At 42.5% G+C, this 11,597-nt stretch overlaps 1 protein-coding gene across 1 annotated transcript; it reads left to right on the forward strand.

Annotated features, from left to right (window-relative positions):
- The first annotated feature begins 1,963 nt into the window (after positions 1 to 1,963).
- On the forward strand, positions 1,964 to 11,597 carry LOC133553692 (beta-1,3-galactosyl-O-glycosyl-glycoprotein beta-1,6-N-acetylglucosaminyltransferase-like). Its single transcript, XM_061902168.1, has 4 exons — positions 1,964 to 2,335; positions 3,425 to 3,518; positions 4,982 to 5,386; positions 9,859 to 11,597. The coding sequence occupies exons 1-4, from the start codon at positions 2,034 to 2,036 to the stop codon at positions 10,342 to 10,344; spliced, it is 1,287 nt and encodes a 428-aa protein (XP_061758152.1). The 5' UTR covers positions 1,964 to 2,033; the 3' UTR covers positions 10,345 to 11,597.

The raw sequence follows: 11,597 nt of genomic DNA on the forward strand, positions 1-11,597 counted from the left end.
TGACATTCTCCATTTTCTTTGTACTTAATTTTAATTTTGCATTAACAGGATTCAGCCTGGAGCTATATATGCACTATGTTTTGTTGTCTTTAATTATATTGATATATTGGTTGATATTACGTTGATAATTGGTTGGTTGATCTTAGGTTGAAACTGAAAGTTGAATCAACGTTGAAACATTGAGGTAGATTCTACATCGGTATTTAAACGTTGATCCAACTTTAATTTTCAACCCAAATCCAACGTATTTCAACGCGGGAAAGTAACGTTGTTTCAACGTTGATTAAACGTCTTTGTTAGGTAGAAACTGAAAGTTGAATCAACGTTGAAACATTGACGTTGATTCAACGTCGGTATTTAAACGTTGATCCAACTTTCATTTTCAACCCAAATCCAACGTTATTTCAACACGGGAAAGTAACGTTGTTTCAACGTTGATTAAATGTCTCTGTTAGGTAGAAACTGAAAGTTGAATCAACGTTGAAACATTGACGTTGATTTAACGTCGGTATTTAAACGTTGATCCAACTTTCATTTTCAACCCAAATCCAACGTTATGTCAACACTGGAAAGTAACGTTGTTTCAACGTTGATTAAACGTCTCTGTTAGGTAGAAACTGAAAGTTGAATCAACGTTGAAACATTGACGTTGATTCAACGTCAGTATTTAAACGTTGATCCAAATTTCATTTTCAACCCAAATCAAACATTATTTCAACACGGGAAAGTAACGTTTCAACGTTAATTAAACGTCTCTGTGCCCACTGGGAAGCTTATGAGATGCGATGCAAGTGTAAGCCACTGTGACACTATGGTTCTTTTTTTTTTTTAAATTATTATAAATGTCCAATGATAATGTCAATGAGGGATTTTTAATCACTGCTATGCTGAAATTATAACTAATATTGATACTGTTGTTGATAATATTCATTTCACTACTTTTGGTTTGTTCTGTGTCGTGTTTGTGTCTCCTTTCAAATGCTCTGTTTATCGCAGTTCTGAGTGTTGCTGGGTCAGGTTTGGTTTTGGAATTGGATTGCATTGTTATGGTATTGCTGTGTATTGTTTTGTGGATTGATAAAAAAAAAAAAAATCTATTTAAAAAAAAAAGAGAATCGATTCTGAACCGCTCAACATGAGAATCGCGATTCGTATTCGAATCGATTGTTTCCCACACCCCTAATACATATATATATATATATATATATATATATATATATATATATATATATATATATATATATATACCTCGCACACTAATTGACTGAAAGAGCACGCACTTGGCGTGATGATGTCATGTTGTCAATGGAAAAATGCATTTTTAGACCAAATGATTTGCCCGAGCGGCTATTAGACCCCTTGTTGCTTTTCCATTATGAAGAACAAATTAGTTTTTAGTATAAGTTTGCTGGTTTCAATAAATTTAATGCCCAAAGCATATCATTATATCAAGATAATGGCACTACAATTTACTTAATTTAAGAATATTTTTCAACATATAGAGAAAAAAGGTCTTTTTTTCTCCCAAGAAAAGTGCACTTACAGTATTAGTGAGAATATACGGATTTTAAGGCATTTTGGGTTCATTGACGTTAGCTAATTTTACTTGTTTTGGAAAGTCATGACAAGCCAAATTTTCTTGTTCGATTGGCAGATAATTTTGCTGAGTTCAAATAAATTACCCCTCATTTTTGTATTTTTTTTCTTGTTTTTTGAACGCTGACTTTTTGCAGTGCTTGCAGCGTGTGCTCCAAGTTGAAGAGGAAGTTTGTAGTAGATATAGAGATGAATATGGAGCCCATGTCAGTAAGTGGTGAAAAATGTTGAAAACGTCAAAGATGAGTGATATGGACTTGTTGTGGGTTTGTCAACACCTGTTTAAAGTTTTTCATCAGCCAATGTGTGTGCTCGTCTTATCTGGTTTCCAAGGGTGACCAAGTAGCTATAAGGAAACTCCCACAAAGCCTTTAGTGGACATATTCCCCTTCTTCAGAGCTCTTCATTAGATCAAATGTCCCCACGTCTTCTCAGCTATGAGACGACAAAGATGCTGCCGTCTGTGGCTAAAAATGGCCATCCTCGTGGCATCACTGTGCATGTTTTCCCTACTCGGCGGCCCTAAGAAGAGTAGGAGTCTCACCTACCACCTCAGGTACGGCTGGTTGGACTACACGGATGAGGACGAAAACCCGGAGAAGGTTTGTGACTGCTCGGCCATCCTGCAGGGAGAGCGGGAGGCGCTGGAGCGAGCCAAGTTGCTGACCCTTACCAATGACTTCCGCAAGAGGGTCAACGTCCCTGAGGAGTTTTACACCAATGCCACTAAAGACTGCAGGTGAGTTCTTAATGAAGCAGGGGGTGATTGGAAAGGCTGCTGAAAACTCAAAAAAACACTTTATTTGGAAAGAACTTTGGAGAGCATGAGCTTCTTAACCAATTGGAACAGCAATACATGAAGCGAGGTGTAAATATATCAACAGGGCTAGAGCTATCTTGCGTTGTACCCAAGGGATCAATACTGGGACCACACTGCAAAAACTGAAAACCAAGTAGGATGAAATATCTCAAGTAAGGGTGATATTTGCTTATTTTCCATCTAATAAGATAATTATTCTCACTAAGCAGATATTATGTCAGCCTGTTTTACTTGTTTCAAGTCAGGGGTCTCAGACACGCGGGCCGCAATTGGCCTGCGGGCTGTACTGTACGGAACAAGTAGCTGCGTTCTGACCTGGAACGCAGGTTTGCGCTGGCTTGAGAAGTGCGGCGCCTCATCAACGTCAGGTGTGCAGATTGCTGATTGATTGCAGCCGCTGGAAAGGAGCCCCCGTGGGTGTGGAGTTAATAAAAAATGAGATTGCCTGCAGCCACAGATGGAAAAACAATAGTTTGTTTGCCCTGGTGCTATTTACAGACCCTCGTTTCCCACTGTTACTTGGCTCAAGGCCTGAAATTCTAAATGCATTTGAATTAGAAATTATTCCTCACAGATCTAATATTTTTATAGCGAGAGCATGCAAAACCTGTTCACGAGTTTCTAAATACGTTTTTTTTTTATATCATGAGAGCTCTCTTGACATGTACTAACACCCTTTACACTTGTTTATTCCAATAAAGTAATGTTGCCTGAGCCAATCAGCGGCAGTGATACTCAAAAACATGCTCTGTTTAGTTTGGCCAATACTATAGAAGTATTGATATTTAAAGTCTATACAGCCATTCATGTTTGAAAATGTTTAGTTTTGCGCCAAAAATAAATAAAATATGTTCCTTTTTTTGTTTAATCCGCAATCTTTGACAAACGATGCGACAAGGGGCGACCGTATTTTGCTTTTGAAGACTAGAGGTTACTCTGAATTGAGGTGTTGATTAGAGCATTTACAGTATATTTGATTTGTGATGATTATTTTATTGCTTATTGCAGGAAATTCCAGGCAAGCAGGAAGTATTTACCATTCCCGTTAAGCCAGGAAGAGGAGACGTTCCCCCTGGCTTACTCAATGGTGGTCCATCATAAGGTATGCCACTCATATATCACAGCCACAATGCAGGCACAGGTTTCAAATCTCAATCTTCCTTAAGACAGTAAAAATATGCACACAAAAAAACATTTTACATTTAAATACATTAATAATATACAATTTGAGATATAATATTAATGAATCATATGATTGTATTTTTTCAGATTAATTGAATTTGAATTTAAATTAATCACGATTAACCACGGGTTAATACTTTCTTGCATAATTTGAAACAACTTCAAAAAAAGACCCCATTATTTTGAAACAAATGCAATTTTATTGACAGAATGTCACGTAGGAACATTTTTTAAATGTTTCTAATGCAATAGGAGTATCCATCCATCCAATTTTTACTGCTTGTCCCTTTGGGGTAGGCGGGGGGTGCTGGAGCCTGTCCCAGCTGCATTCGGGCGGAAGGCGGGCTACACATTGGACAAGGCGCTACCTCATCACAGGGCTCAATAATACTTGAATAATATGAAGTAACAAATTACATATGTCTTTATTAAAATTAAAATAGATGCTGTAATAATAATAATGGAGTTGTCATGGAAACTAAAACAAACTAGGGTGCGCAAAAACAGGAGCTAATGAAGTCAAAAACAAACAGAACATAACTTAACAGAACATGATCAGAAGACAACAAAAACGGAATGGAATTACAATTGTTTTTACTGAATGAGACACCCAGAATGTACATTTTAATTTTCCTGAGGGAACTCTCCTGAAGGAATCAATAAAGTACTTTCTATCTATGTAAATAAAGAATGTGGGATTTACGATATTCCCTATGAACAATAAAACGCTGAATATTGACAACATATGAATATATGACATATTTTACAACCAAGCGAAAATGCAACAAACAGCTAACTATGAACGCGAAAGGTAAAAAAAAAAAACACACCTACAATCTGATATATCTGATACATCACTAAGCTTTAGACCTTTGTAGTAAAAATCGACTTCCGTGTCTGTCCGTGACACCCACATTTCAGGCTGGCTGCTCTGGAAAGACTCCGTGGAAACGCTCCCCACCCACACTGCTTGGTGCCTCGTCCGAGCTGCTGTGACTTAGATTACCATAGTAACTACATACATTACTATTGTAACTAATTAGACGACCATAGTAACTAAATACATTACTATTGTAACTAATTAGACGACCATAGTAACTAGTATATCATGCAAAAGTGCAGATTCCAACCATTGAAATACTTTGTGTAGTTCAAGACTTACGGTCATTTGAAAACGTCATAATGGCAGCTACACTTTCCATCTTAGAGATCTAAAAAAAACATTTGGGAATGTCCGGCGGGCCAGATTGAAAAGTTTGACGGGCCACATCTGGCCCCCAGGCCTTAATTTGCCCAGGTCTGTTCTACGGAATTTGGTGTGTTAAATGATTGGAAATGGAGTATTTGAGTCTATTGATAGATAATCACTTTTACATCCTACAGGTGCAGAATTTTGAGCGTCTGCTCCGAGCAATTTACACGCCTCAAAACCTTTACTGCGTCCACGTGGACAAAAAAGCCTCGGCGTCCGTGCTCTCGGCCGTGACGTCCATCGCCTCCTGCTTCCCAAACGTTTTCCTGGCGAGCCGCTCCGAGACCGTGGTGTACGCGAGCTGGTCCCGCGTCCAGGCTGACCTCCACTGCATGGCGGACCTCTACAAGGCCAGCGCCGCGTGGAAGTACTTCATCAACCTGTGCGGACAGGACTTCCCCCTCAAGACCAACTTGGAGATGGTGCGAGCCCTCCGTGCGCTAAACGGAGCCAACAGCATGGAGTCTGAGAAGATGCCCAAGGGGAAGATGTGGCGGGTGCAAAATGTTCACCAGATATTTGATGGACAACTCAAGGTATGGGTTTAAGCTTCAATGAACGGGAATATGGAACTCAACCTATATTTGGTTCAGAACATTTTTAGGATAAAGGTTGAGAGGTGCATTACAAGATGAAAACATTACAAAATCTGACAAAATTGAGTACTGTAAAGGGCTCCAAGTCCGAGTTCATGGTTCTCGCCCAGCAAAGGGTGGAGTGTCATCTCCGGGTTGGGGAGGAGACCCTGCCCCTAGTGGAAGAGCTCCCTGTATGATCAGTGTCAGAGCTTGGTCCGCATTGCCGGCAGTAAGTTGGACCCGTTTCCAGTGAGGGTTGGACTCCGCCAAAGCTGCCCTTTGTCACCGATTCTGTTCATAACTTTTCTGGACAGAATTTCTAGGCGCAGTCAGGGCGTTGAGGGTATCTTGTTTGGTTGCTGCAGGATTAGGTTTCTGGTTTTTGCAGATGATGTGGTCCTGATGGCTTCATCTGGCCAGGATCTTCAGCTCTCACTGGATCGGTTTGCAGCCGAGTGTGAAGCGATTGGGATGAGAATCAGCACCTCCAAGTCCGAGTCAATGGTCCTCACCCAGGAAAAGGGTGGAGTGCCATCTTTGGGTTGGGGAGGAGATCTTGCCCCAAGTGGAGGAGTTCAAGTACCTCGGAGTCTTGTTCACGAGTGAAGGAAGAGTGGATCGTGAGATCAACAGGCGGATCTGTGCGGCGTCTTCAGTAATGCAGACGCTGTATCGATCCGTTGAGGGTTGGACTCCACCAAGGCTACTCTTTGTCACCAATTCTGTTCATAACTTTTATGGACAGAATTTTCTAGGCGCAGTCAGGGCGTTGAGGGTATCTTGTTTGGTTGCTGCAGGATTAGGTTTCTGGTTTTTGCAGATGATGTGGTCCTGATGGCTTCATCTGGCCAGGATCTTCAGCTCTCACTGGATCGGTTCGCAACAGAGTGTGAAGTGACTGGGATGAGAATCAGCACCTCCAAGTCCGAGTCCATGGTTCTCGCCCGGAAAAGAGTACCTTGGAGTCTTGTTCACGAGTGAAGGAAGAGTGGATCGTGAGATCGACAGGCGGATCGGGGCGGCGTCTCAATTTACCGGTCGATCCACGTTCCCATCCTAACCTATGGGCATGAGCTTTGGGTTATGACCGAAAGGATAAGATCATGGGTACAAGCGGCCGAAATGAGTTTCCTCCGCCGGGTGGCGGGTCTCTCATTTAGAGATAGGGTGAGAAGCTCCGTCATCCGGGAGGAGCTCAAAGTAAAGCCACTGCTTCTTCACATCGAGAGGAGCCAGATGAGGTGGTTCGGGCATCTGGTCAGGATGCCACCCGAACTCCTCCCTAGGGAGGTGTTTAGGGCACGTCCGACCGGTAGGAGGCCACGGGGATTACCCAAGACACGGGTAGACTATGTTTCCCGGCTGGCCTGGGAACGCCTCGGGATCCCCTGGGAAGAGCTGGACGAAGTGGCTGGGGAGAGGAAAGTCTGGGCTTCCCTGCTTAGGCCACTTCCCCCACGACCCGACCTCAGTTAAGCGGAATAAAATGGATGAATGACTTTATGAAGTTCTTTAATAAGAAAATTGAACTTATTAGAAAGGAGATTAAAGACAATGCGTCCCAGCTACAACAGGGTTATAGTAACACAGATACGATTGTATATACGGCGGATACTGCAAATATCCAAAATAGTTTCTCTCGTTTTGATGAAATAACATTAGAAGGATTGTTACAACGTGTAAATGGAATAAAACAAACAACATGTTTACTTGACCCACTTCCTGGGAAACTTATCAAGGAGCTTTTTGTATTATTAGGTCCATCAGTGCTAAATATTATAAACTTATCACTTTCCTCGGGCACTGTTCCCGTTGCATTCAAAAAAGCGGTTATTCATCCTCTCCTTAAAAGACCTAACCTCGATCCAGACCTCATGGTAAACTACCGACCGGTGTCTCACCTTCCCTTTATTTCGAAAATCCTCGAAAAAATTGTTGCAGAGCAGCTAAATGAGCACTTAGCGTTTAACAATCTATGTGAAACCTTTCAATCCGGTTTCAGGGCAAATCACTCGACTGAGACAGCCCTCGCAAAACTGACTAATGATCTATTGCTAACGATGGACTCTGATGCGTCATCTATGTTGCTGCTCCTCGATCTTAGCGCTGCTTTCGATACCGTCGATCATAATATTTTATTAGAGCGTATCAAAATACGAATTGGTATTTCAGACTCAGCCCTGTCATGGTTTAACTCTTATCTTACTGATAGGATGCAGTGCGTCTCCTATAACAGTGTGACCTCGGACTATGTTAAGGTAACGTGTGGAGTTCCCCAGGGTTCGGTCCTTGGCCCTGTACTCTTCAGCATCTACATGCTGCCGCTAGGTGACGTCATACGCAAATACGGTATTAGCTTTCACTGTTATGCTGATGACACCCAACTTTACATGCCCCTAAAGCTGACCAACACGCCGGACTGTAGTCAGTTGGAAGCGTGTCTTAATGAAATTAAACAATGGATGTCCGCTAACTTTTTGCAACTTAATGCCAAAAAAACGGAAATGCTGATTATCGGTCCTGCTAGACACCGACCTCTATTTAATAATACAACTTTAACATTTGACAACCAAATAATAAAACAAGGTGACTCTGTAAAAAATCTGGGTATTATCTTCGACCCAACTCTCTCCTTTGAGTCACACATTAAAAGCGTTACTAAAACGGCCTTCTTTCATCTCCGTAATATCGCTAAAATTCGCTCCATTTTGTCCACTAAAGACGCCGAGATCATTATCCATGCGTTTGTTACGTCTCGTCTCGATTACTGTAACGTATTATTTTCGGGTCTCCCAATGTCTAGCATTAAAAGATTACAGTTGGTACAAAATGCGGCTGCTAGACTTTTGACAAGAACAAGAAAGTTTGATCATATTACGCCTGTACTGGCTCACCTGCACTGGCTTCCTGTGCACTTAAGATGTGACTTTAAGGTTTTACTACTTACGTATAAAATACTACACGGTCTAGCTCCAGCCTATCTTGCCGATTGTATTGTACCGTATGTCCCGGCAAGAAATCTGCGTTCAAAAGACTCCGGCTTATTAGTGATTCCTAGAGCTCAAAAAAAGTCTGCGGGCTATAGAGCGTTTTCCGTTCGGGCTCCAGTACTCTGGAATGCCCTCCCGGTAACAGTTCGAGATGCTACCTCAGTAGAAGCATTTAAGTCTCATCTTAAAACTCATCTGTATACTCTAGCCTTTAAATAGACCTCCTTTTTAGACCAGTTGATCTGCCGCTTCTTTTCTTTCTCCTATGTCCCCCCCTCCCTTGTGGAGGGGGTCCGGTCCGATGACCATGGATGAAGTACTGGCTGTCCAGAGTCGAGACCCAGGATGGACCGCTCGCCTGTATCGGTTGGGGACATCTCTACGCTGCTGATCCGCTTGAGATGGTTTCCTGTGGACGGGACTCTCACTGCTGTCTTGGAGCCACTATGGATTGAACTTTCACAGTATCATGTTAGACCCGCTCGACATCCATTGCTTTCGGTCCCCTAGAGGGGGGGGGGTTGCCCACATCTGAGGTCCTCTCCAAGGTTTCTCATAGTCAGCATTGTCGCTGGCGTCCCACTGAATGTGAATTCTCCCTGCCCACTGGGTGTGAGTTTTCCTTGCCCTTTTGTGGGTTCTTCCGAGGATGTTGTAGTCGTAATGATTTGTGCAGTCCTTTGAGACATTTGTGATTTGGGGCTATATAAATAAACATTGATTGATTGATTGATTGATTGATGAATGGATGGATGGATGGTAGAGGGCTGTCTGATATCAGCAAAAAAAAATTGCTGATATCAGTGTTTATTTGTGCAAAGCTAAAATGTCCTCCAATAAGCACACAAGGTTGGTCTTTTAGTGGAACCATCTACAAAAAGTAAACATGGTAGGCTAAAGGCTACCAAGAGGAAGCAGCTACACAACAGCTAAGCACACATACAGGGCATACATACACATTTCTCTTCGGGCACACCGGCTTCCTGCAAAGATATGCAGGTGGGCATAGGCTGATTGGCAACACTAAAACTGTCTCTAACTTGTTTTACAAAGATTTCCTGCTGCCGGTATTTTACCGGAAATTCTGTAGATTTAATTTTTTGTAAACAGCTTACATAATCAGTTATTTTTCATACTGTGTATATTATTTTTCACTGTGATTTCCTGGCAACCACAACTGCCAGTATTCTACCGTAAATTGTGCAGAATTTTTGGGTGAACCATTTGTTTTCATTTTGAGTCATTTCACTTCATCGTACCTTTTTCAAACATTCCACACTCCAAAATAATACAAGCCTGCATGATTGGCATCTAAAATGTTGTCTGCCAATACTGAAGGCTGTTGTATCAGGACACCCTGAGGGTTTAATTTGTATTCAAAGTGTATTACCAAAGTGTTATTGTGCATTAATTCCACTGACTGTCATGTTACTGTCCCAGGGAGTGGGAAAGCCCAAAGATCCGCCGCCCTTCAACATTTCAATCCTCTCCGGAAACGCATACATAGTGGTCAGCCGAGGTTACGTCCGCAGCGTCCTGGAGGACAAACGCATCCAGGCGCTAAAAGCCTGGGCCGAGGACACCTACAGTCCTGACGAGTTCCTGTGGGCGACCATTCAAAGGCTCCCTGGCGTCTCCGGCTCCACGTGGGCCAGCCCCAAGTACGACATGAGCGACATCAATGCCATAGCGCGGCTGGTCAAGTGGCAGTGGCACGAGGGCGCAAGGACCATGATGGACGCCGTGTACCCAGAGTGTCAGGGCAGGCACGTGAGGGCCATTTGTGTTTACGGGGTGGGGGACCTGCAGTGGATCTTGGAGCAGCATCACCTCTTTGCGAACAAGTTTGACACAGACTTTGACTCCGTGGCCGTGTTCTGTTTGGAAAAGTACTTGAGGCAAAAAGCTCTTGCTGCCATACAGTAGATGAACAATATGTTCTTTTCAGGTTTTTGTACTTACAAGTCCACATCATACAGTACTTGGGAGACGAATAACAAATTAACAATGAAATTATTTTCATATGTGTCTATAGCTCAGAGAAAACCAGAAAGTCAATTACAAACCCCGTTTCCATATGAGTTGGGAAATTCTTTTAGATGTAAATATAAATGGAATTTAATGATTTGCAAATCCTTTTCAACCCATATTCAGTTGAATATGCTCCAAAGACAAGATGTTTATCAGTTTGAACATCAAACTGATAAACTTTTTTTTTGTGCAAATAATCATTAACTTTAGAATATGATGCCAACCACACGTGTCAAATAAGTTGGGAAAGGTGGCAATAAATATTGATAAAGTTGAGGAATGCTCATCAAACACTTATTTGGATACATGGATGATACAGCAGAGGATTGGGAGAATGTCATGTGGTCAGATGAAACCAAAATATCAATAAATCAATCAATGTTTACTTATATAGCCCTAAATCACCAGTGTCTCAAAGGGCTGCACAAACCACTACGACATCCTCGGTAGGCCCACATAAGGGCAAGGAAAACTCACACCCAGTGGGACATCGGTGACAATAATGACCCAGTGGGACGTCGGTGACAATGATGACTATGAAAACCTTGGAGAGGAGGAAAGCAATGGATGTCGAGCGGGTCTAACATAATACTGTGAAAGTTCAATCCATAATGGATCCAACACAGTCGCGAGAGTCCAGTCCAAAGCGGATCCAACACAGCAGCGAGAGTCCCGTTCACAGCGGAGCCAGCAGGAAACCATCCCAAGCGGAGGCGGATCAGCAGCGCAGAGATGTCCCCAGCCGATACACAGGCAAGCAGTACATGGCCACCGGATTGGACCGGACCCCCTCCACAAGGGAGAGTGGGACATAGGAGAAAAAGAAAAGAAACGGCAGATCAACTGGTCTAAATAGAACTTTTTGGTATGAACGCAACTCGTCGTGTTTGGAGGAAGAAGAATACTGAGTTGCATCCTAAGAACACCATACCTACTGTGAAGCATGGGGGTGGAAATATCATGCTTTGGGGCTGTTTTTCTGCTAAGGGGGACAGGGCGAGTGATCCGTGTTAAGGAAAGAATGAATGGGGCCATGTATCGTGAGATTTTGAGCCAAAACCTCCTTCCATCAGTGAGGGCTTTGAATGGTTGACCAAATACTTATTTTCCACCATAATTTACAAATAAATTCTTTAAAATTCCTACAA

Source organism: Nerophis ophidion, linkage group LG01, assembly GCF_033978795.1.
Source record: "Nerophis ophidion isolate RoL-2023_Sa linkage group LG01, RoL_Noph_v1.0, whole genome shotgun sequence".
In the NCBI taxonomy this organism is placed as follows: Eukaryota; Metazoa; Chordata; class Actinopteri; order Syngnathiformes; family Syngnathidae; genus Nerophis; species Nerophis ophidion.